At 44.2% G+C, this 27,243-nt stretch overlaps 1 protein-coding gene across 5 annotated transcripts in view; it reads right to left on the reverse strand.

Annotated features, from left to right (window-relative positions):
* Window positions 1-544: 544 nt before the first annotated feature.
* TMC5 (transmembrane channel like 5) overlaps window positions 545-27,243 on the reverse strand; it is a 103,664-nt gene continuing 76,965 nt past the window's right edge. For all 5 annotated transcript variants that reach the window (XM_083153270.1, XM_083153268.1, XM_083153269.1 and 2 more), the window contains 9 exons: window positions 27,041-27,138; window positions 26,869-26,964; window positions 26,362-26,437; window positions 22,170-22,303; window positions 20,265-20,438; window positions 19,330-19,408; window positions 19,151-19,249; window positions 13,296-13,338; window positions 545-2,093 (listed from right to left, as the gene is read on the reverse strand). In XM_083153270.1, the coding sequence (XP_083009396.1) occupies window positions 1,618-2,093; window positions 13,296-13,338; window positions 19,151-19,249; window positions 19,330-19,408; window positions 20,265-20,438; window positions 22,170-22,303; window positions 26,362-26,437; window positions 26,869-26,964; window positions 27,041-27,138 (1,275 nt within the window). In that variant the 3' untranslated portion in view covers window positions 545-1,617. The remainder of the gene's footprint in view (window positions 2,094-13,295; window positions 13,339-19,150; window positions 19,250-19,329; window positions 19,409-20,264; window positions 20,439-22,169; window positions 22,304-26,361; window positions 26,438-26,868; window positions 26,965-27,040; window positions 27,139-27,243) is intronic.

The raw sequence follows: 27,243 nt of genomic DNA on the forward strand, positions 1-27,243 counted from the left end.
ATGCGGCTGCTGTGCTCCAAAACATAGCAAGGCTGCACAGCCAGGGGGCCACCGGTATTGTGCGAGCGCTTTGCTGCGTAGCGACGAGCTTGCATGTTAGCAATGTGCCCACAAAATTTTGCAAGCACATCACATGGATAAATCCCCGATTCCATGTGTTGCTGTGGGTTCGGCAGCTGCTTTTTGGGGATTATGCTGTGTGTGCCTAAAGCACACACAGCATAATCTCTGATAAATTTGAGTAATTGGTTACCCCCCTCTGAAGGGCTAACAGATGCAGAGTTTCTGATCAAAAAGACAGAGGGGGAGATGTCTCAAGCCTTGAAGAGCGATAAAGTGAAGAACCAATCAGCTACTCCATCTGTTATCTAGTAACGTCTTTGAAATGATAAAAGCGGTTTTGTTGCTTTGGCCAATTTCTCCACTTAATCATTCTCCACGGCTTGCTACCACACAGATAATTAGCCTAAATATAACTTGCCTCAGAGGTTTATTTTGTATATAATATAAATAACACATGAAACATAAATGCATCAGAACCAAAAACCTTTTGCATTTATTTTAATAAATAATGTATTAATCATAAAAGAGATAACAGAGTTTCAGAACATCAACATTGAAAAACATCAGAAAATTGTTCGTCTGACTTGTGCAATTGTTTCTATAAAGTACATAAACAAAGATTTATTTTGTGCAATTATATCATGCCAATTACTTCTTATCAGGCTTGGATAGTTACTTAGGTAGTTAGTTAGTTAGTTAGATAGTTGTTTTGTATAGTTAAAACATCTTTAAAAAAGACTGCATCATTCAACTTATCCTGTTGGGTCTCGTGTAGAGTTGAATTCAATACAGTATTTGCCAACATTTCTTTGTGTTCATTCAAAATACACAATTTGTCTAATATGCAGACTGCATTCATTTTGTGCAAATTAGGTAGAATTCTTACTTTTCATAAAATATATACAGGTTGAGTATCCTTCTGGACCACGAGCATTTTGGATAAGGGATTTTTGCGGATTTCAGAATATTTTTTTTTTCATATTTACCTGGTCCCCTGAGGGTGCCCTGATGGTCTCCCGACATCCACAGTGCCCCCGGGCATCCACTGCGGCCATCGGCATCCTCTTCAGTAGCATCCCTGGTCCCAAGGATGCATTGTATGGGTGCACTGGTGATGTCACCAGCCTGCCCACACAATGCATACTTGGGACCGGGGTTGCCACTGATTCTGATGGTCTCTGTGGACACGGGGGATGAGGTAAGTATTAAAATAGAGGGGGGGGTGGGGGGACAACAACAAAAAAAGAAATATTCAGAAAACCTTTGGTATATTTCGGATTTGGGATATCTGGATAAGGGATACCCAATCTGTATAAATGTATTTCCATTTTTAGGCTATAGCAGATCTGTGTCAATCATCAGAATCTGCAAGGATTATCCACCAGGGGGAAGCAGTTGCAATACATATGACTCCTAAGAGTAACAGATTTGGTTGCTTCCCCCTACATCGTACATAAGGACTGCCCTTACTGTACTTAATCTACGCCAGCCTCCACCTTCTCTATCTCGGTCTATCTCTCTAACCACAAGCCTTTATAATACAGTTGAGATCAGTCACTCCATCTCTGCTTGCTGTCTTGCTTTCAGAGCCATTGCCAAGGCGTCTAATGTTTTCTGACCCCTTGGCTGTTCATCCTTTTGCCTTACTCTGTTATTTGCATCTGAAGTATCTGGCCTGCTCCAAGGGTGTTGACTCTTCGGGTCTGCCTGTTTCCTCGCCCTTATCTCCATTGAATCTCTAGGTTCTGCATTGTATGGCAGCTGCTGCTCCTCATGTTCAACCTGTTGCCTTGCCCTCATCACCATCTCCATGGAATCACTGGGCTCTTCACTGTATTGGGATTGCTGCTCCTCGCGTTCAGCCTGTTGCCTTGCCCTCATGAGCATTGCCATTGTATCTGAAGCCTCGACACTTTCATTGACATCTCCCCTATTCAGCGCTGGCGATTCTCCTTCCGAGTCTGCCTGTTGCCTCGCCCTCATTGCAAGTGCCAGGGCATCATTTGTCCCGCTTTTATGAGGAGCGGCTTCTGTGAGGGACAAAAATGGAAGTGTTCTTAGAATGCTGCAGGAAAACCTTAAATCACTTAAGAAATAATTTTTAAAAATACAGAAATAGGGAGTAAATACATTAATATGTTCTACAACAATGTCCATCCTAACAGCATTGTAGTCCATGGGCATAGCTCTGCACTCATTCACAGGAACAATTTCCCAACATACTCTTCCTGTGGTTCTGCTCCATATCTCCACATGCTTCTCTACAATGGGCCTGATTCTGGTTCACTTGCAAAAGCAAATTCTCTCTCTAATGGACAAAACCATGTGCACTGCAAGTGGGGCAGATGTAACATGTGCAGAGAGAGTTACATTTCGTTTAGTTATTTTGTTTCTGTGCAGAGTAAATACTGGCTGCTAAATCTAACTCACTCTGCACATGTTACATCTCACCCACCCCACCCCTGCAGTGCACATGGTGTGGAAAACGTATTTGCACCTCAAATGCCATTGGCGTATTACGGTCGGCCTTTACGCAATACTCAGGCGCAGTCGCGTCTTATTAGCATAAATTCACGGACAAGGACGGACGTAATGCATTAATGGCTAAATCATAGTGATATTCCTTTTTGAATGTACATTTGTGTATTCCCCAAAGTATTGGAATATGATCGTCCATACTTTATATGTAGAAATGTTGTAATTGCCGCCACAGACACAAGGTCAGTATGGTGATTGTAATGTGATCACAATACATGACCTTAGATATATTTTAACTGTGTAATCTAGTGAATTATTATGTGGGACACCAAGGACACATCAATTCAAAACAGGTTCTTGCCTCATGGCCAGAAACAAAGGGAGTCAGGAGGGCCAATAAAGAGAGGCCCAGTCTCTTTGTTTAGGCCAATGCCAACCAAGATTGACTCCCCCGCCCCCTTACCTGCCCCCAAGACTATACTTTAGTTTTTCTTAGGCTAACTCTGATCTCCCACTCTCACCAAGAAGATGTGACCCAAGGAGGACGCTTTTCCCCTGTCTCTGTGGCGGTAATTGTATCCATGTGTGTATGCTGGTGTAAGGATGGTGTGGGGCCTGCGTTCATTTGCATGTATAGTTGTTATAGTTTATAACCTGTGTATAGTCTAAACAGTATTGTGTAAGTACCATGTAAATATCGGTTACCCTTTTTGGACCATTTTCCCATATAATATACTATCTGTGATCTCAAATATAACCGTGTGTCTATGTGTATCATTTCTTTATACTTATAATGGCATCTCAGATGTGAAAGAAAGGTTTATTGTTATAAGTGTGGATAGCGATTATCGCTGAAAGATAACCGTCAGTAACCTGACTGTTTATATTGTGTGGTATTTTTCAATATATATATGAATAGGAGATTAGTCGTATTAGCGAGTGATTCACACGTATAGTCACATGTGGGGCCGCATAGACATGCAGTATAGATTTATTTCTGGAGAAGCATATAAAAATGTATATGGGTTTATTTCTTATCAAGCCAGTGAACAGGTTCAACATGTGGAGTTTAAATGTACAATGATGCAGGAGCATCTATTCATATGCTAATGTGGTTTACAGCCCTCCAAAGTGTCTGTGAATAGGAGAGCATTTACCTAACTCTGAGTAAGGTAAATGCTTACATCACCATGGTAACCTTGTTGCTAAGGGTAACGGTTTATATGTATTATAAAGGTAACAAATATAGTGTAACAATTAAGTTAGTCACCGGTTTGTTATCATAACGGTTTTTACAATTGACGCAGCCAACGTGGGGCCTACAATCTTTAAAACTGGCACAGCGATACGGAGTGCATCTCATAATGCCGGGGTCACTTTTAACGCGTGAGAGTGTACCCTGAGTATTAATTGAGAGGCGTCCGAGCTGTATCGGTTTGAAAGTTGCTAGGAGTTAGGCCCAAAGACGGTGAAATTGTTATACTGTATTTAAATAATTTTTTTCTCTCAAATCATTGTGTATTGTGCTGAAATTCTGTTTGCCACAAATGAGGGATTTTGGGTGTTTGCATTGTCTAGATTGAGAAACCCATTTATCAGGTCTGTGTTGATAACAAAGCAATTCTAATTTAGCTGTGTGCTGTAAACTGACCCACAGGTTTCCTTCCCCCGCGCTGCTGCATTCATTATAGCAGCAGCTGCAAGGAGGGGGAGAAGGAGGAGGGACAGAAGCAGGAGGGGGTTATAATGGGTTTGTTAAACTGTATTAGCCAGAAGTGTACAAAGTTTTTTTTTTTTTTTTTTTTAAGTATATACTAGGTGATAAAGGTATAGAGTTGTAAAGTGTGATTGTATTGTTATAAAATTGTAAGCTGTGATGCAATTGCATTACTGATGTATGCATGTGAGTCCAGTGAAATCACACTCAAACTGTATGCTAGCACGTTTATTTTTGACTGAGTATACAGTGTGAGAGTGGTCAATCAGGACACATGCTAGACGCCATTACACATGCGATCGTGTTTATGTAATCTACATTGGGACACGGACGCATGTGCGAATGGGTATGCAGTGTAATTGCGTGCGTGACGCAAGAACGTCTAAGTGCGCAATAGCGTCTGTATAGAGCATGGTACAATTAAACAAAGGTGTGCGTATCTTATACGTGGCACCACCGGAGTGCACGCCGGTGTTGTGCACACGCTTGTCCCAGGCGCATTTGCTTCCGAGTGAACGCGCTTGCCACAGACGCACCTGCGTTTACTTGAACACGTGCGTTCGGGCCTGCGCCCTTTATGCGGACGCATTAGCGATCCATTTCCTTTACAAAATATATTACCAATGATGCAAATACTTATTGATAATGTATTTTAGATTAATACAATCACAATTTATTCGATTTTACATTGTTATTGCATTTGATAAAACAATTCAAACACCTTTTAAGATAATATTTTGAATTTTAAGGGAATATGTCCTGGAGCAGTATTCGGGGACAGAGCTACCATTAAGGGAGTGAAAATTCTGAAGTCAGCTTGTTTGAATCTGTGAGTGTATTGAGTGAATGCCGGTCGTAGAACGCCGATCAGAGGCAGCGACTGAAGCATAATCATAGAACGCCGATCAGAGGCAATGGTTATGAAAGTCTATTAAATCAAAGCAGCAAACAAGTCTGTTTTATTTAACAAAGGCGGTGGAGGTTACTGTGGAATCGGTGCTGATCAGCGTAACCTGCTGTACTACTGTAGGGAATTGCTGAACACCTCAGCTATTAGGTAGTTAAAGACCGCCGATCAGAGGCATTAACTAGGTTGAGGTTGTTTGGTGGTTACCACAGGCAGTGCGGAGAGCGAATTGCTCGCTGTAAGGGGCAATAGTTTTGTGGGGGACCTCAGAACCCCACCGATCCTCTTGGCTGGAGAGGTAGCGTTCTCTTGGAGATGGATCGTCTGTGTGAAAGTGAAAGGTTAGGTCCAACCGGCAGTGCGGTAAAGAAACCGGTTGGAATTGACCATAGGACATAAGGTATCCAGGGATAAGTGACAGAAAGGTTAGGTCCAACCGGCAGTGCGGTAAAGAAACCGGTTGGAATAGACCAAAGTGTTAAGAGGGGCGTGAGTTACATGCCCAAAGAATCTCCTGGATACATTATGGAAAAGAAATATGGCATATGATGTGTCATACCTGAATGAATGGGTCAAGCTGACCAAAAAGTGTGAGGTAAAGTTCCCTGATACTGGTAGTTTTGGTCCTGAAGTTCTGCTCACAGTGAAAGATAAAATTTGTCAAATTTCATTCAAAAAGGAAAAGTTGAAGCAAAATGATTCTGTAAATTTGTAGCAAACAGAAGTTCAAATACAAAGTCATAAGAATTGTTTAATGAACGTGGGCCCAGCTAGCTTGAGAAGTACAACTGCACACACACCCCATGTTATATTACCAGGGGGGCAATTACCGCCACAGGAGAACCTAAAATAAATGTACCATCTGAAAATTGTATTAACTTGTACCTTGTTTTAAATCCCACTTAAGGATCCTGAAAGTGAAGCCAATGTAATGCTGACCTCAGCCGCCTCCTACCCGATAAATGTGTGCCAGAGACAAGCCCAGTTAAGGAGGAATTATAAGAACTCCCAGTTAGAGGAGACGGCTGACGCCAGTAATCTACAAGGAGGGGCAGGTAAGTATGACACACCAGACACCACAGAGACAACCATGTTAGAAAACCAAGAAATTACTTGTGTACGCCCACCTTGCACCCGTCATGCCCCTTATGGAAAGCCAGACACGGATGGGGTGATTCCAGTAAGGCAGGTGGGTATACATTGCCCTCTGACAAGGACAGACTTAATGTTTTGATCCGAGAGTTCCCTGACCCAAGACAAAACCTAACGGCCTGTCAAAAGTTTATCAGAGATTTAGGAAAATTCACATAGACTCACAAATAAGGATTGGAGTATCATATTGGGAGCCTGTCTTTCCCCATACATTGGCCAGGTGGGGGAAAATAGGATTTTAATTGGTGTTGACAATCAGGAAAATATATGATTAATCTTCAATTGAGCAAGTATTTTCCTTGTACTACTGAGTACAACAAAATCTTTAGCATTCAGCAAAAGAATACTGAATTTCCTGGTGAATATTTTGACAGGTCATTGACAGACAGTTCGAGACGCATAGTTACCCCTGACTGAAACAAGTGAACCCAACATAGAGAAATGGTTGTTTCTGTGGTGATAAAATGATAAAAAGAACCATTTAATACTAAACTGTAGATTTTCTTCCCGAATTGGAAGGACATGACAATAGATGCCCTTAGGGAGGCTGCCACTGACCAATAGACTAATGACCCTTACCATCCGTGTTTATAGTAACGGACCAACCAGATCCCAGCATACTGAATAACAAAATAAGACAACACCAGTATGCTTTAAATACAAACAGTAAGGACATTACCATAGAAATTGTAATATGGAAGGAAGGTCTTATACCAGTCACAAACCAGTCGCAAACCCAGCAACAAACCCATGTCTCATTAGACAGTTGGTGATATTACCAAGAATGAATCCCATGTTTCTCTGGTTTGGCATTTCCAATGCAGGAATTAAGTGAGTCAGACAGACCAAGACAGGTTCCACATGAAAAGGAACCTGGTGTTGTATTTTTAAGAATTTGAAGCAAGTCAGAACTCCTGCCTTTGGGTATGCCTGACCACAGGGACCATGTGATTTGCACTGCAAATAACTTGCTGGGTGTGCGACCAAAGTAGTGATGTAGAAACCTGGTGATGCCAGCTGACCCAATGTCGTACTGCAGTGAACAATTCAACCCAATTTCTCGAGCACTTTCTACTTGTCTACCCAGTGTAGTTGCCATAGCACTACCGGTAAACAAGACTGAGGATGTGTTGTTGAGGTGTGTTTTGGCTCTTTTTGCTCCCCATACAGTCTGGACACTCCCAAAATTCTGCCTAAACATCAGCCAAGTTAACTGAATGGGAACTTGCATTGAAAATTATAAATATTACCAGTAATATTGTAAACCCAGCAACACTCTTACCAGGTGTGCCCTCTAAGGCACAAAGGGGGGAGTTGATGCTGAGGTTGCTGGAATGGTAGAATTTAGTGAGAGCCTAGACGAACATGATGGCATGAAGTGTTTGAATCGGACCTTTGCAGCATATCCCCAAAGGTGGAAGAGGTAGAGATGAGTAATTTTTTTTTCCCCACTGATGGCAGCTGCCACAGAGACACCGAAATGGGAGAATTGTGCATTGGCTATACCGTAATAGATGGAGAAGGTATAGTAGAGACTGGGTCCCCTTGGACCATCTCACTCAGCAACAGTGGCTTAATTAGTGCCACTGATCAAGATGCGTGAGCTGGCTGAGGGAAAAGCAGTCAATACCTATGCCAACTCTAAGTACGTTTGTTGGGGTAACACAAGAGATTTGGAGCCCTATGGCACCTCAGAGATCTTGTGACAGTAGCTGACACTCCAGTGGCGCAAGCGTTGTATATTTGAGGACTCCTGACAGCCGCGCAGCTGCCGGACGGAGTGGCTGTTATCAAGTGTAAAGCCCACACCTTTGATAAGGATTCAGTGTCACTTGATGATAGCCATGCTGGCGGGACAGCTGGGTGAGCTACGCGCTTTGCGAATAATGTTTTTGTTCCCCCTGTAAATGTCTGTGTCTTTATATAGAGGTGCAAGATTTGTGTTCCCTGCAGGAGAAAGCAGTCTGGAAGCAAAAGGGATGTGGACAGGAATGGAAAGATGGACAAGGAAAACCAGTGACTCCCAGAGCATGCCACACTGTCATGGCAGAGATAGCCTATGGCTTGACTTGTCTTGGCAGGGAAGGTATGTGATAACTGGTCAAAACTTACTGGTGGGCCCCAGAGTTCGGTCCACAGGCAGGTAAGACGGCAATGTCATGCCTTTCTTGTCTGAGGAAAGACACTGGAGAGGCTGTTCCCACAGAGCCATCTCCACATTCCTCTCCAGAGGACTCTTTGCAGGTAATATAAATTGACTTTGTACAGTCCACTCTAGAACTGTTTAGGAATTTCTTTTTGTCCTATTAGTATGTGTTGATGTATTTGTTTAGAGATATGGTATCCCAAAAGTACACACTGTATATGAAAAATCTTCCAAGTCATGTGTAAGCTCCTAGGGATTGATGGTAAACTCTATACTCCTTGCGGATCCCAGGAAATTGAGCAAAGTTATGGTTGAAATAAGGGTTTGCTATGGCCTGAGGCATTGCAGATAGTGCTGTATAGTATCAGAACCACTCTCAGAACTCCACTTAACCTGTCTCCCTTCAATTTATTGCTCAGAAGACATCCACATTATGGCTAAAGTGTGATAATAAAGTGACTGTTTATATCTTATGAAGGAGAACCAACAAGTTACAATGCAGCAGAGAAAGTTATCAGTGTTGACATCCTAATTGCCTGTAAAGGACTGTGATTGTCTGGAGCCAGGGGACTTTTGTTGTGATCTGAAATTTGTTTTGCCCAAGTTGTTTGATAGATCGGTGAGAAGGACCAAACCCAAGTACTATTGTTCAGCACCACAGCAGTAAAGGTTGCAGAAAAGGAAGCTTGGATCCATCTGTCCCATTGTAAAAAGGTCAATGTCCCGGAAGTGGTTGATGCTAGAAGCGACGAGAAAGAAGTATCGCTAGAAGCTCTTGCTCCGGGGAGACTGAGAGACGACTAAAACCGAGATATCTAATGAAGGATAAAGGCAAAGGAAAGACTACCCTAATTATCCCCTGGCCAGACGAAGAAAGAAGAAACAGGCAGAAGATGAAAACTTTACTTTGTTCTTGTGTTTTTCCCATCTCTTTTCTCCCCAAGGTGTTGCCGCTACCAAAGGGTGGATAAGGAGAGGCGGAGTTCTGACTATGACGTTTATTTTTATCTGTGACAAGCAAGCATTTAAAGGTGTTTTTGTGAATCCAAATGAATGGTGTTATTTAGGTGGAGCGATAACCCTTACACATGACTCATTGGTAAAATTCTCAAAGAAATGACTGTCCCCCGCTCTCTCAAGAAATTCTCTACATCATCCTGGAAAATTGTTTTGTTATGATACCCATCAATGTTTCTTCCATCATCTTCTATAGGTCATATGAAGGTTGTTCACCCTATTACACCCTGCGGCAAGGTTATACAATACACGATCAATGCAGGAACACCACACTTACACACACACACACGTCCCCAAATGTATCATTCCAGTCAGGCGTGTCTGGGCTGTGACCCTCTAACTGTTGCAGGGCCATGGTTTGGACATGCCGACAGTAAGTAAATGTACTCCCCCCATTTATTATTAATCTTGGATTAGCCATAGCGCAAAAATGATACATCCCCTCTTACTGCACATACACACATGATCCACGCTTCACAAACCTTTCATCAGTGAAAATTTGTATGAAAAATTTAAATTTTTATGAAATATGGAAATTAATGCGAAATTATGAATTATTAATTGTGTAGTGTGATAGTTTTATTTTACTATCAAAGGGTGGACTGTGGAAAACGTATTTGCACCTCAAATGCCATTGGCGTATTACGGTCGGCCTTTACGCAATACTCAGGCGCAGTCGCGTCTTATTAGCATAAATTCACGGACAAGGACGGACGTAATGCATTAATGGCTAAATCATAGTGATATTCCTTTTTGAATGTACATTTGTGTATTCCCCAAAGTATTGGAATATGATCGTCCATACTTTATATGTAGAAATGTTGTAATTGCCGCCACAGACACAAGGTCAGTATGGTGATTGTAATGTGATCACAATACATGACCTTAGATATATTTTAACTGTGTAATCTAGTGAATTATTATGTGGGACACCAAGGACACATCAATTCAAAACAGGTTCTTGCCTCATGGCCAGAAACAAAGGGAGTCAGGAGGGCCAATAAAGAGAGGCCCAGTCTCTTTGTTTAGGCCAATGCCAACCAAGATTGACTCCCCCGCCCCCTTACCTGCCCCCAAGACTATACTTTAGTTTTTCTTAGGCTAACTCTGATCTCCCACTCTCACCAAGAAGATGTGACCCAAGGAGGACGCTTTTCCCCTGTCTCTGTGGCGGTAATTGTATCCATGTGTGTATGCTGGTGTAAGGATGGTGTGGGGCCTGCGTTCATTTGCATGTATAGTTGTTATAGTTTATAACCTGTGTATAGTCTAAACAGTATTGTGTAAGTACCATGTAAATATCGGTTACCCTTTTTGGACCATTTTCCCATATAATATACTATCTGTGATCTCAAATATAACCGTGTGTCTATGTGTATCATTTCTTTATACTTATAATGGCATCTCAGATGTGAAAGAAAGGTTTATTGTTATAAGTGTGGATAGCGATTATCGCTGAAAGATAACCGTCAGTAACCTGACTGTTTATATTGTGTGGTATTTTTCAATATATATATGAATAGGAGATTAGTCGTATTAGCGAGTGATTCACACGTATAGTCACATGTGGGGCCGCATAGACATGCAGTATAGATTTATTTCTGGAGAAGCATATAAAAATGTATATGGGTTTATTTCTTATCAAGCCAGTGAACAGGTTCAACATGTGGAGTTTAAATGTACAATGATGCAGGAGCATCTATTCATATGCTAATGTGGTTTACAGCCCTCCAAAGTGTCTGTGAATAGGAGAGCATTTACCTAACTCTGAGTAAGGTAAATGCTTACATCACCATGGTAACCTTGTTGCTAAGGGTAACGGTTTATATGTATTATAAAGGTAACAAATATAGTGTAACAATTAAGTTAGTCACCGGTTTGTTATCATAACGGTTTTTACAATGGTTTTGTCCATTAAAGAAGGAGTTTGCTTATGCGAGTGAACCACAATCTGGCCCAGTGTATGGCTGTCAGCATTTTGCTTTGTGGATAGCTTAAACCAATCACCAATCTACATACTGACAGATATTCAGTATCTGGATGCAGGCTGGGAGGAAGGTCTCATCTGATTGCATGACAACCACCTGTCCCTGCTTGGGGGGCCCTACAATTTCAGGGCCATTTTAAGATGACCCCGACTACAACGTTGTGACCCGGATTTAGAGCACTCTTACCTGTGGCTGTGAAAATTGAGAAAAATAAACAGCTAATGAACGGCAGTGATTCATTACAACAAATCAGAAATCTGTTTTTAAAGTCACTATACTGTTTGGTATCACCGTGTGCTCCACACTGGACATAGACCAGAGAAAGTAAAGGAGAGGGTTGTCTGAGGAGTTTAGAAAGAAAATAATAGACCAAAGGCTACAATAAGATGTCCAAGCAGCTTGATGTGCCTGTGAATACAGTTATAAATATTACTGAGGGAAAGGAAAAAGGATTCCTATGTGGGGCACACAAAACTAGCACATGATGCTGGTAGCGTCTAACAATTATATATTGGTCATTATATGTCCCAAGAAAAATGTCCCAAGAAAAATTTAAATTTATTTTTAGGTAAAAATATAGTGACGTATATTAAAATGAAATAATAAAATCTATGTCCGCTCTGTGTAGTTCGTTTGGTTATGTGGGAAGTAATAAAGTGTCTCTCAATTGCAGTATAAGGCAGTAGGACTCACTTGACCTGAATGGTTCCTGAATTATAAATAGAAAATAAGGATTATTCATCCTAACTCATGTGCAGCAGTATGAAGCTACCTAATTGGCTGTGAATTCAGAACTCAATGTTGACTAATGTTATACTGCAGTTGCTGGAGCAGATACTTTTCTGCAAAAGTTTCTATTTATGTAGCTGTTCAGGCTAATACCCCTTTCAGATCGCAAATGCAGGGTCGCAGCTGGACTTTGAAAGGGTTCTGTGCGACCCTGCATTTGCGGTCCGTTTACACTGCATCAGCGAACCGGCAATATTACCCTGACCCGGCAAGAAACCAGCTTGTGTGGGGTAATGAGGACCGAGTTCCCTGACCACTGGTCTATTGATTCATACTTGTAGTTTCTATCCTGATTTTTATTCGTATTTGAGGAAAATCGTCCGATTTTGGTGCTTAGTAAATGTCCTACCGTGTTTCCCCGATAATAAGACACTCAACCCACAAAAAACACCATAGGCCTTATTTTCAGGGGAGATCTTATTTTAATACATGCCCCTGTCCTCCTTTTAAACATGCCCCCAGTGCTCCTTGTTAACATGCCCCAGTGCTCCTTGTAAACATACCCCAGTGCTCCTTGTAAACATGCCCCCAGTTAAAGAGAGGGAACGTACCGTAGCCACCTTTACACACCTCTCCTCCTCTCTGTCTCATCAACGTCAGCGCTCCGTGCTCTGCTGCAGCCGCTCTGCTGCAGCCGCGTGATGTGCGTGGCGACCTCACGCGGCTCCCGCAATGCATCCCTGGGACCGGGAGCAAAGCGGCATCTGTAGAAGCCGGAGGTTTCTAAATACCTCAGAGGTGATTGAAGATCACCTGGAGGTTAGCGGAAGTTAGCAGGGTCTAGTATTTATTGTTTGCAATCCACAGGATTGAAATTTGAATCGGCCTTATTTTCGGGGGAGGTCTTATTTTGGACACATGTCCAAAATCTGGGGGAGGTCTTATTTTCGGGGGATGTCTTATTATCGGGGAAACACGGTATGTGTGAATTCCATCTGAGAATGGGTCATTGGTAACAATTCAATCTTAGAAAATGTAAAGTGTAGAATTAAATCAGCCCATATTTTCTACATTTCAAGAGCAAATGATACAACTTACCATTAATAAATAGCACATCTTGTGTTTCTTGTGAAGGTTGAACCTGAAGGATATCACAAAGTATTTTAACATGATTATAAAGCTGTGTTATTATGGCACAATACAAAAACTTAATTTCTTTGCTTTTCATAGTATTGTAAGTGAACAAACTTTAAGGTAGTGATTGTAAATTTACAAAAATAGATGTCTGGTTTAGCAAGAAAAGGTGCATAGACAAGGTACGATTTAGTGTGCTAGATTGTGCACTAGATAGCTAGTTTTGAATAGCATGCTAGATAGTGCATACACACGGTATGATATAGTGCACTATCTGACGTACGATGCACGCTCCCACAGGTCGTATGGGAGGGAGCTGCACGGATGAACATGCAACTCAATTCTGGCTAAAAAGCATACAATAGTATAGTGTAGAATAGCTGTGACGTCATATCTTATATGATATCGTATGCACATTGTACGTTATTTTCAGCAAAAATGTTATGCTTTTGACCACCAGAACATTCCTGGGAAATAGTATACGATATTGTACGGAACATGATTGTACCGTGTGTATTTACCTTAACAAAGAAAATTTAGAAAAATGTGTTAATTACTAAACTTGCGAGATCACATGAGATGGCTGGGCTTTTCCTGACACAGTCGCATCCCATGTGACCAAGCCATCCTGATCCACCCCAAGCATTTAGGAGAACATCATTCTGCACATGATTTGATTAACATTTTTCCCACTCACACATCACACTTGTTTAGGGGAGGACTAACAGTAATTATTAATAAACGTAACTAGGCACATATGTGAATGTTATACTGGGTGACATTCTATGCTCTGCGCTAAATGCGCATGTTTAATTCGCACACTATATTGCCGCAAATCGCATTTTTCTAACTCGCACTTTTCAGTCAAAAATCGATTATTTAATGTGATGCGCATTTGAGGCTGAAAAGTGCGAAGAGTTGCGATTTGCGGCGATTTTTAGTCACAAAAAAGTGCGAATTTTAGTCCAAAAAAAGTGCGATTTTTAGTCAGAAAAACGCGCCATTTCTTCCGCTGGTCATGTGCGAGTTTTGGACCAACCGGAGTGCGATTTACAAACCTGTCTCCGCATGACTAAGAACCCCCAAACCTATTGGCCCACCTATGTCCCCTCCATTATGCATCACACCCCCTATATAAAGGGCCATTGGCGCCATTTCACTCTTTGATAGGAAGTAAGGAGCATGGAGAGGAGCAGTGGAAGCGTTTGTGCAGGAAGAGGTGTTGGTGGCAGCGTGAGGAGTGGCAGAGGGAGCAGTGGCAGAGGAACCAGTGGCAAAGGGAGCACTGGCAGAGGGAGCACTGGCAGAGGGAGCACTGGCAGAGGGAGCAGTGGCAGAGGGAGCAGTGGCAGCAGCCAGACAAGTGGGAGAGGCAGCAGTGTGGCAGGCAGCATGGCCACAGCAAGGCCAGCCTCAGCTCAGACCCTGGCCATCCAGCCCCAGCAGGAGGAGGTGGAGGATCCGCTGGCATCCCCATCCTACAGCCAAGCCCTAGACCATACCCCACACCAGCTGCAGGAGGGCCACATGTCAGAGGTGGAGGAAGATGCTGGTGAGGAGGAGGAAGACACTGCCATGGAGGAGGAGGAGGAGGGTGACATGGCTGGTGCAGAAAATGAGGAGGAGGAGGAGGAGGTGGTAGCTGGTCGCACCAAAAGTGGCCGCATGGTCAGGTTTTCCTATGAGGAAAATGTGGCACTTGTGAGGGCTATCATGCCAGTGTACGAGAGGCTGCTTGGCAAAACCAACTACAAGACCACTGCCCAGCGCAAGCGCGCTATATGGAAGGACATCACCCAGGCGGTGAACGCTGTGAGTAATCACAAGCGCCTGGTGCGCAATGTGAAGAAGCGCTTCAACGATATCAAACGCCAGTTGAAGCATAAAATGGCCCTGGAGATGGAGGAGGCCACCAGGACTGGAGGAGGAAGCCCCACCACTGTCAGCTACAATGCGTATGAGGTGAAGCTGAAGCGCATCATCCCCCCTGAGGTCCTGCCTGGGATGCATGTGGCGGATACCGACAGGGCCCAAACGCCACCGCGAGCTGGTAAGTGTGACCCCATGCAAACTGTAACATACATGCCAATGTATTATATGTGTAATGTGCACTTGTATTGTAATGCTTTGTAAAGTGCTGCTGTGGAACTACATAGCCCAGCAAGGTCATGCACAAGAAAATGGCTGCTCCTGCTTTGAAATTGCTGATAATGCTGGGCCTTGTAGTTCCACAACTAATCTGATTGATTATGAGTGTACCATTCTTTGCAGCAGACTACCATCTATGTGTACAAAAACCCTGTGGTGTACTGGAGGTTTAGCTGGCATGCCTACATACCACCGAATATCCTATAGTTGTCATGTGTACACTAGTTTACTACTAAGGGCCAGATGTATCAAGCTTCAAAAGTGATAAAATGAAGAGTGATAAACAGCCAGCCAATCAGCTCCTACCTGTCATGTCACAGGCTGGGTTTGAAAAATAACAGGTAGGAGCTGATTGGTTGGCTGTTTATCACTCTTCATTTTATCACTTTTGAAGCTTTATACATCTGGCCCTAAGTCTGAAATGAAAGATTTGACTGAAAACTAAACAAAGGGTGGTCCAGATATAATGCTGTCCTTTTCTATTGGGTATTGTCCATTATTGTGAATTCACTGCATGTTTTCTGAAAATGCTTATCCATTGCAAGGTCCATAATGCCTGCCCATCTTTCCTTGTACAGATTGTCCGTCCCGAAGTGCTGCAGCATCTAAGAGAAGAAGGCCCGTTGCTGCACAATCTGCGGAAGCAGGTAAATGACTAAACAACACACCATTACACATACAGTACACACACCCATGTCACATCAACAATATCTCACACTACATTCTGCTCCTGCTGCTACATTGCAACGGAAATGAGTGTAATCTGAGCTAGGCATGTGACATATTAATAATGTCATTGTTGCATGCAGTATCGGGGTACATGTGTAAGTGCATAACACCCCTAGGTATGGCCGTCAGCCATCTATAGCCCTATGTAAAACAGTATAAAGGACAGTGAGGCCTATATATGCATCAATACTTACCTCTTCATCTGTATCCACAGGTGCTATACAACTAGGGTCAAACCAAACAGATTCTTCAAGACTGGTGCTAGACAAATGGACATCATTCTTGATCCGGTCGACACCTTTGCGGCAGAGGAAGAAATGCCGGGCTCGTCCCAGAGTGATCTTCCCCCAAGTGGGGTGCCTCCCAACCCACCCCCAACCACCCAGAAACCCCATACACCAGCTACTGCTTCCCAAGTAGCTAACTCCTTGGTGAATTTCAAGGAGAAGCAGCTTGAATTTATGGCCACCCAAAGCCTCCAAATTGGTAATATACAGGGGTACATGCGTGACACCTTCCTGCAGTTGCGCAAAATGGCACGTAGTGTAAGGGTAGCTGTAGGCACTCAAGTGCGCATTGCCAACAGTCTTGACAGCCGTTTTGCAGAACTAACTGCTGCAATACGTGAGCAGAATAGCCATATTGGGAGCCTGGCCCAAACTCTTACAGCCCTAGCCCACACATGCACAGCGCAGACCAATGCCCTCCTAGCTATGCAGGCACAAATACAGCAGCAGCAGGAAGGCAATGTGGGAGGTGGCACTACCTCAACCCTCAGCAGTGTCTCCAGCACCCCAATAAGTGTCTCCCCCACTTCCCCACCCCGTCGTAGTGTGAGGACCCGTGGTGGGCTTAGTTCCGCCTCTAAAAGTGGTGTAGGGCTGCCTGATGCTGGCCGAAGGTAGCTGCTACATCAGTGTTTCTCCATTCAAAAAGCCCAAATATCTGTCTACATGGCCCCACAGTTTGTATTTTTCACATGTTACATTGCAGAATGGTTTACAGCAAAACAAGTAAAATTTGCAAACCGCATTCCATTGTGTTTGTGTCTTTTTCTCTATATAAATTAATGTGATTTATAACATATTGTAATGGTATATGACTATGGGATTGCAGTAAAGTAGTGTGGTATAACTCCTTGCCTGGCAAAGGTTGTGGATGTACATTTTCCAGCAGGCTCTGACACTCATGGTTTGGACTGTAATGGTTGTAGTGTGTCTGGGCATGCTGGAACATGTAGTTCCACAACACCAGTGAGCCATGTTTCACAGCAAACTTAATTCTTACATGTACCAAGAGTACTTAGAAGGTAGATATCAGCAAGGGATAGGTCAGCACCACCATGTGCATCTGTTGTGGACTGGTGTTAGGTTAAATATGGGTGGAAACCGATGGTACTGGTCAATAATTTGTTAATGAGTACACTTCCAACACTGGTACATTTTGGAGTACAGGCCACATGTGCTTACCAGAAAAGCTACGCCTGCTGATGTATGTCTGCAACAACTTATTTATAGCAAGTAACAGTACAGTAAAATTCTTAGACTAAGTGGCCTGTGATAGCACCAAGGCCCATGAGGTCACAGACTGAGTGGAGGCTGTGGACAAATAGTAGAGGGCACACATTAATTAGTGCTGGCCAGACACTACATAGTTGGCACCCACAAAATGGGCCCAAGCATCTCTCACCTGCTCATATAACTCCGACAGGGTAATGGGGTTCAGCGTAACCATCCCCACAACCTGTTGGTCCGACAGGTAGTCCAGGTACAGGTGAGCACCATACATACGTGGGGTACCCAGTAGTGGGGGGGCAACCAGCATCTTTTGCCCACCTTCCTCCCTCCTGCGTTGGCCCTCCAATTGGGACACATCACAGATAAGCAAGTTTAAAATAGTCATACAAATCTACATGAATTAAACCCTCACAGGTGTCCTTACTAATGTTGGGGTTAATGTAGGGGGGTTTGGGATTGATAATGAAGGCACCTGTGTTGAAATTAACCATGTGCGCACTTGACCAAAATGAGTTGTGTGCAAATGCGCCAAACAGAACCAGGTCTGAAAAAAGTGCGATAAATAGACACCGCAAAAGTGCGATTTGCAAATGCGCATAGCATTAAATAAGCGGTTTGTATAGTTTTGCATTGGAAAACAACTGGATGCGATAAAAGTGCGATTTAATCTCGCACTTTTGTTCCGCATACCTTTACGCACAAAATATGCGATTTCTGTCCCTTAACGCATCACGTTAAATTGGCGATTTCACTGAAAAATGCGATATCGCCATTTTGTGGTCTAAATAACGCCAAAAACAGAAAATTGCAGAGCATAGAATGTCACCCACTATGTCATAACTCCCAAAACAGGAGACTATTAAAGATGTTATTGAACAATTGCAGACTATGTCTGCCCCATCCAGGAGGACGGCAGCCAGGTCGGTATAGTGGCGGGCAATTGGGGGGGGGGGGGGGGGGGGGGTGTAACTTGGCAGGAAAGACAGTGAGTGAGGATGTGGCTGCACATTCATGTTATCCTAGCAACGTCCCCTCCGTTACACTGCCGATATTACCAGCACCGGATGGCGGTGGGTATGGCTGCAATGATGCAATTGAATGCAAATTATGTACTCAGCCTTCCTCAGATCGTCTACTTCACAGACGGTTGCAGGAGGTGCGGGCAGGTGTGAGGGAATGTGGGCGATATAATCCGGTTGCCGGGAGACTTGTCCACTTCCCAAGTGGGCCGATAGCTAACCGATTTTTCGGTAGCCTCCTGACCGTTCAGGAGCGTAGGCGAGTATTTGTTATTCCCTAGGATGGCTTTTTGCTAGCACCCTGCTCACACTTTCCTTTGCATTATTTATTTTAGACCACATTCAGATCCATTATGACTAAAGCCACAGTATTACTCAGACGCACCCCAGTGGGCCAGGAACTAACCTGTCTGTGTGATGCCTGGTTTGGTGCACCTCGACTTGCTACATTCCACTTCTGTGATTTCCGAAGCTCTGTCAGCAGAAAGGTTTTGTCTTTTCCTTCCTACACACAATATCAGTAATACAATGAGTTAAGCACAGAAGCCTGCAATGTTTTCTTTAGCTATACTGCACGGCACTCACATTGGCTATTTGCACAAGTAGTCTCTTCACCATTATCTTCTCTCCTTGTAAGATTTGCCAATAAAGATAGGAGATAATTCTGCAACAATATTGGAAATGTTAGTAAAATGTTGGATAAATGTAGCCACAATTATGATAAATATTTATTAAAAAGCCTTAAAAATGATGCCTGTACTGTTTGGTTGTGTATTTTATCTTCCTTTTTTTTTATACCAAACCCCTATTAAAGGTACTTTTTAATTTCTCCTTTTGTATAGTTTAATTAGGAGTTGAATGTGTATAAAGTAAAACTACTGTGTGGCATATGTAAGGGGCATATCTGCATGCATAAAATGGCATTACTGTGTGGTATATGTACGGTGCAGAGGCATAACTCTGGGAGACAATGGAGTCAATTGCCGCCAGGCTCCTGCTCCCAAGGGGGCACCTCTCCTCCCTTTTGAGTTTGAACCAGTTAATTGAAATCCATTGATATCACTTCTGTGGCTGACTCCCCCTCCTAGCATCATTTTTGCAAGTGTCACACCCTGTATTAGAACCCATGACCTGTCTTACTGGAGGCAGACACCTTACTGATTGAGCCATTTGGAGGGCACAGAAATGTATCTTGCCTACGGGCAACTGGGACAAACTTACGCCACTGGTATGGTGCATTACTGTGTGGCGTATGTAAGGGGCATTACTGTGCATATAAAGGTGCATTGCTGTATAGCATATGAAAAGGGCCACACACCTTTCCATAATGCCACACCCCCTTTTCAGAAGTGTCCCTGCCACAGGAGTAGTTGAATCTGGGACCAACCATTACCATATTTCTAGGTTCGACAGTGCTCATATAATCTAGTCGTTTCTCGGCATGTTAAGTGCATTCATTCTTCAGAAAATGGGATGAAAATATAGCATTATTTGAAGATCACAATTATATGTATACTTACAAAATGATCAATGTGAGAATGTAGAAGAAGAGAACGCTTTCTATCAAGTTGCGGTAAATCCACACAACCCATTTGGAGTTGTCAAATAAATTGATGTAAGCAATCCAATCAGTAACTGAATCGTAAGGAGTGGCCAGAGACTGAAAAGGGCCACAGTTGCTGGACGGCTTCCGTCTAAAATAGGTAACATTGTTAAAGGTTAATAATTACTAACTAGCAAAACAAAATCACTTCATTTCTCAAATGTAACTGGTTTGGATAGCACAGAGATGCCAAAAATCTTTATTGACAAACACAAAAAAATTATAGTTGAAAAGGAAGAACACGAGAGAATACATTTTTGTATTAAAAGTGTTGGCCATTTAAATCTATGGCTTTACGAAGATGGGAAACTGTGGCCTTTGTAATCCGATGCTTAATAAATAAACGGTACTGCTTTCCTAGCACGGCGCCCGTCTCATTGATTGTATGCCTTAAAGGTGCAAAATCGTGGGAAATATGGTCGCTGAGCGACCATAATGCCCGCAATGGGAGTGTGCACCGGCGATATATCGCCGGGTACGCGCTCCCATTTTTGCCCCTGTGGTGATCGCTGGTCGCAGGAACATGCTCCTGCGACCAGCTGATTACCACTGCCGGGCTCCCCCTGGCAGTTTCTTTTTCATCAGCAACCATCTCTGGTCCATGTATACCTTTTCATACCCCCGCTATCGACGTTGGCGTGGAGTTGATCTTATATAGTGTGGCGAGCGCAGCGAGCCACCATGCCCGAAGCGTGGCGAGCGGACGCGGACTACTTTACATGTACACTGTATAATATCAACTCCACACCGACGTGGATAGTGGGGGTATGAAAAGGTCAGAGGACGCGTACCGACGCCCCTCCCGGGCTTGCTGCGCTCACCACTCTTCGGGTTGGCGTCAATAGTGGGGTGGCGTTAACAATGGGGGGGGGGGGGGGGGGCATTTCACCCATGAGGGGGGGTTAGCAATTAAAATTGGGGTTTTGGGGCCTTTTTACATTGATTCCAATGTAAAAATCTCGTCGATTGCATCATCTCATGCATCTTGAGCCGCACAAACACATAAGATGCATGAGATGCTTGAGATATCAGCCCCACACATACAATCTAGATCGTGGGCGCCGTGCTAGAAAAGCAGTACCAAATAAACTCCTATGGGGGGTATAAAAAGGGGAGATGTAATCAATAATAACCAAACAGATTCACGCTATTATATTCTAGAAGATGCTAAATAAATAAGTAGAATCTGAGCGGACGCTACGTGCAAAATCCCCACTTCTATAAACCCGCACTTTATGCACACGCACAGATAAGCAGCTGCGCATGGGCATACGCAAAACATCGGTCCCAGTGCAAATTCGCGCACGACAGAATCCATCTGAATATTGGCCAATAAATGTGACAAAATAAAGCATTACTGGCCTGTGTCTTCAATACCTAACCGTAGTACCGACACATATCTCCCGGCACATTAGCAGTAAAGTACAATCCCATGTTTATTTAAGAATTTTTTAAGGGGATTTACAGCCACCATACAAGAAATATGGGGGCTCACCCAAAAGAAGGACCCAGTGTGTATAACCTGCTGTTATGATTCAGCTTCAAGCATTTAAACTAGGGTAGATAGGAGGGGGGGGGGGGGCAACAACATACTGTAACATGTCCGAGTAGTGTCCATGTGATGTTGCCCCAAGGCTGGTTCTACATGTCAAGATCTTTATGGAGGCCCAAGTACAAACAAAATGGGTCCTATAGGAGAGGCCTCCACCATTTAAGTAAAGGTAGTGGGTGGTCAGTAACAGTAACATGTCCTCATGAGGACAGGCAATATGAGACATACAGTACGATTTGTCTTAATTCAGGATTGTAGTTTGTTCTCTACCTCCATATAGTGACTCCAATGACGCAAAGGACACCAGCAAAAGATGGGAAGAGGAGGAGAAATATAAAGAGAGTGGTCATCTGGGATGCTCTCCAAGCTCTCCGAGGTGGAGTACAATTCATTGTGAGACTCACCTAGATACAGAGAAGATGGTCACAATTTAATCTACTGTACGTCTGTTAAAATCTCGTTTAAATTATACAAATGATCTATTCTGCATCCAACAACAGTATCAATAAGGCCTAATCCTGTGGTCATGGCAAGTCACACTTATATACACTAGGCCAGGGCTGGGCAATTGCGGCCCTCCAGATGTTGAGCAACTACACATCCCAGCATGCCTTGCATCAGTTTCAGCATGGCCACATAGCAAAACTAATGCAAAGCATTCTGGGATGTGTAGTTCCTCAACATGTGGAGGGCCGCAATTGCCCAGCCCTGGCACTGTCATCTTGTGTTAAAGGACTTATTGTGATTAGGACATTACATTGATTTACAAACTAAATACACTGAAGTGCGTTTAAGTGGCATACACAATAACACAACCTTGTTTCTGATTTCCAAACATACATTTATGATGTATATACAGTATGAGCTCATTTATATTAAGTTATTATATTTTACAGCGACTATTTATAAAAAAAATCCCAAATTGTTTTTGATTCTGAAGCATAATGAAGGTATATAACAGTCAGCACAATAAAAAATGAGATGATTGGTGATTATAAAATTACTACTACTAACTAACTCATACCCCTTTTACACCGCCGCAAAAACCCGGGTCATCGGCGGGTCAGACCCAGGTCAGCGGTGGTGTAAATGGGTCACGCCATGTCCCTTTACACGGGACTTCTACCCAGGTCCTGACCTGGGTAGAACATGGCAAGGACCTGGGTAGAGGGCAGTATAAACAGGTATGCCATGTCTTCTGACCCGGCTCCCATTTACATCAATGGGGGATGTCCAACCTGCGGACCGCAGCGTCCGCAGGTTGGACGGGGGGCACACAGCCTCCGCTGCTGTCTGCTGCACTCTACAGGCAGCAGCAGTGGCAGTGGAGGAGGTGAAGGGATGCCTGTGTTCACATCCATTTACCTCCCGGACGACAGCCCAGAAGCTTACCTTGGTGCTGGGCTGCCCCCAGCACAGCGATCAGTGGTCCCAGCGGAGATGACCGTTGTCCTGGCGCTGGAGATGATGTCATCTCCAAGCGCCACCTCTGTCTACACTGCGGGTAGGCACTGCAGTGTAAACATGGTAAATCCCGGGTCCGACCCAGCTTAGATCCTTGTTCCAAATGCCAGGTCGGATCCGGGATTTTTGGTGTAAAAGGGGTATAATTTTCCATATTAGGGTTGAAATTACTTTGCACACTTACTATTGATAGAAAGACAATAACGTTGAGGGTGACATTCTATGCTATGCGCTAAATGCGCATGTTTAATTCGCACACCATATCGCCGCAAATCGCCTATTTTCAAATCGCATTTTTCAGCCTAAATGCGCATATTTAATGTGATGCGCATTGGAGGCTGAAAAGTGCGAATAGGGGCGATTTGCGGCGATGTGGTGCGCTGTATTTAGTCCTGAAAATGTGCGATTTTCATGTGTGAAAATCGCACATTTGCAGGACAGCGCAAGGTGTAAAAAAAAGAACCGAGCGCGGGGTCCCCCGCCCGAGTCTAACCAGCCCCGGGCTCACTGAGCCGGTGCTGGTGACATAAAATCAGGGTCCCCGACAAATAGGGGTCCCCTTGATTTTATGAAACCAGCACCAGACTCAAGGTCCGGCGCTGGTTCCCAAAATACGGGGGACAAAGTGACTAGGGGTCCCCCGTATTTTAAGAACCAGCACCGGACACAACCAGCCAGCAGGGTAATGCCACAGCCGGGGGGAGACTTTTTATACAAGTCCCCCCGGCCAAAGCATTAACCCCCTGGCTGGTCAGCATGGGCAGGGGTCCTGGGGAAGTGGGGACCCCCCCAATGAAGGGGTCCCCCCCCTCCAGGACTTACCAGCCCATGCTGATAGTCCGGGGCTGTCCTCCATGCCCCTGGGCTGTGGGCATGGAGCTGATGCTTTGTGTAAAAAAAAGAATGTAAACTATTGTTTTACACTGGCGAACTATCAGTCCCAGCAAGCCTACCCCGCATGCTGGGACTTGGGGAACCACAAGTCCCAGCATGCGGGGCATTAAAGTGCCCGCTGGCACTTGTAGTTCTGCAGTGTAAAAAATAGTGCACAAAATCACACTGACACCCTGTGAAATAAAACTTTAATACACACAAAACACACTGATACTTACCTACCTTGAGCCCGTAGGTCGGTCCCTGGATCCTGGATTCGTCCTCCGGGGCTCCAGGGCAGAAGAGTCCGGTTCCGGGGCCTTGGTCCTGGTTCCGGGGCTGGTCCTGGGGTTCCGGGGCTCCTGGCGTGAAGAATCCGGGGTCCGGGATCCGTCGTAGTCCAGAGGGGTACCTAAGGAGGAAAATCCTACTCACCTGCTCCCCGGTGGCGACCTCCGGTGACAGCGCTGCTCCCGAATGGTACCCGGCTTCAAGGAGTTGGTCCGGCGCTGAGATGTTGCCTCCTCGACGTCTGTGAACAGAATGATTTCTCGGCCAATCAGGAGCCGAGAAAGTCGGCTCCTGATTGGTCAGAAATCATTCTGAATATAGACGCCGACGGAGTAACATCTCTGCTCTGGATGCGCTGAGATGTTACTCCGTCGGCGTCTATATTCAGAATGATTTCTGACCAATCAGGAGCCGACTTTCTCGGCTCCTGATTGGCCGATAAATCATTCTGTTCACAGACGTCGAGGAGGCAACATCTCAGCGCCGGACCAACTCCTTGAAGCCGGGTACCATTCGGGAGCAGCGCTGTCACCGGAGGTCGCCGCCAGGGAGCAGGTGAGTAGGATTTTCCTCCTTAGGTACCCCTCTGGACTACGACGGATCCCGGACCCGGGATTTTTCACGCCAGGAGCCCCGGAACCCCAGGACCAGCCCCGGAACCAGGACCAAGGCCCCGGAACCGGACTCTTCTGCCCTGGAGCCCCGGAGGACGAATCCAGGATCCAGGGACCGACCTACGGGCTCAAGGTAGGTAAGTATCAGTGTGTTTTGTGTGTATTAAAGTTTTATTTCACAGGGTGTCAGTGTGATTTTGTGCACTATTTTTTACACTGCAGAACTACAAGTGCCAGCGGGCACTTTAATGCCCCGCATGCTGGGACTTGTGGTTCCCCAAGTCCCAGCATGCGGGGTAGGCTTGCCCGGGACTGATAGTTCGCCAGTGTAAAACAATAGTTTACATTCTTTTTTTTACACAAAGCATCAGCTCCATGCCCACAGCCCAGGGGCATGGAGGACAGCCCCGGACTATCAGCATGGGCTGGTAAGTCCTGGAGGGGGGGGACCCCTTCATTGGGGGGGTCCCCACTTCCCCAGGACCCCTGCCCATGCTGACCAGCCAGGGGGTTAATGCTTTGGCCGGGGGGACTTGTATAAAAAGTCTCCCCCCGGCTGTGGCATTACCCTGCTGGCTGGTTGTGTCCGGTGCTGGTTCTTAAAATACGGGGGACCCCTAGTCACTTTGTCCCCCGTATTTTGGGAACCAGCGCCGGACCTTGAGTCTGGTGCTGGTTTCATAAAATCAAGGGGACCCCTATTTGTCGGGGACCCTGATTTTATGTCACCAGCACCGGCTCAGTGAGCCCGGGGCTGGTTAGACTCGGGCGGGGGACCCCGCGCTCGTTTTTTTTTTTATTTAACCATTTATTTTATTTTTTACAGCAGAACCCTGCACGGAACATTGCGATCTGTGCAGGGTTCTGCCTAATTCGCCTAACAGACCCAGGTCTGAAATAAGTGCGATAATTAGTCACTTAAATAATGCGATGTGCAAATGCGCATAGCATAAAATAAGTGACTTGTATACTTTTCTGTGCGCAAACATCTGGATGCGATAAAAATGCGAATTAATCTCGCATTTTTATTCACCAGACCTTTACGCACAAAATATGCGATTTCAGCCCCTGTGCGCATCCCATTAAATCGGCGATTTAATGGGAAAATGCGATAGCGCCATTTTGTGGTCTAATTACAGCAAAATCGCGCTAATCGCATAGCATAGAATGTCACCCTGAATGTCTATTTTTATCTTAGTATGATACTGATATGATTTTACCTTTTTCACATAAAATATAATGAAGAGTTTGATTATCTGGATTAATGGAAGCAAGGGGGAGAAAAAAATTCCAATCCTGTGAAAAATAAGAAATAAAAGGAACATGTCGGTAATTTTTTAAGAGTTATAAAGACATTTCCCTCAAAGGCTACCTATTATACATCAATCAAATCACCTATTTCCCTATGGGTGACAAACATATCATTGCCTCAGTGGCAGATTAATAACGAGACAGATGGGACTACAACTCCAGGCATCCACTTAAACATAGGTCCATCATCATTACAATATGATGCTTGTGTTGACCTTTTGACCCTGTCGATCTATTGCATGTCAACATTTTGTTTGTGTTGACTTGACAGTCTAACTAGACAGTGTAGACCTTTCAATCCACACCTATAGGAGGTGCACTCTAGTCTACATGCTCAGAAAGGTCATTACATCCTGTAGCCATCATTAGCATTGGGAGGGAGACAACACTGATACATACAGTACTTGAGTGATTACCATGCCAGTGTCTGCGCATAGATCAAATCCAAGACATTCCTTGCTATGTCAAATTCCGGCATTCCTAACTTTTTACAGCAGTGCATCCCGATTATCCTACAGGAAAGAACATACATTTACAAAACACATATTTTAATCCGAAAAACAGGAACCTTAAGATCAGATGACAAACCTCCTTAGAAATTCTCCAAAGAAGGAGCCCATCAATACAAAAAGGAAATCGATCACCACAAGCCGATAGATATCTTGTCCAATATATGATTCCCAGCACTGCAATGAAAGTAGAACAACACTACTGTTATCATCTATACTGTATATATATATATATATATATATATATATATATATATATATATATATATATATATATATCTA

The sequence above is a fragment of the Crinia signifera genome, chromosome 7, assembly GCF_055691185.1.
Source record: "Crinia signifera chromosome 7, ASM5569118v1, whole genome shotgun sequence".
Classification (NCBI taxonomy): Eukaryota; Metazoa; Chordata; class Amphibia; order Anura; family Myobatrachidae; genus Crinia; species Crinia signifera.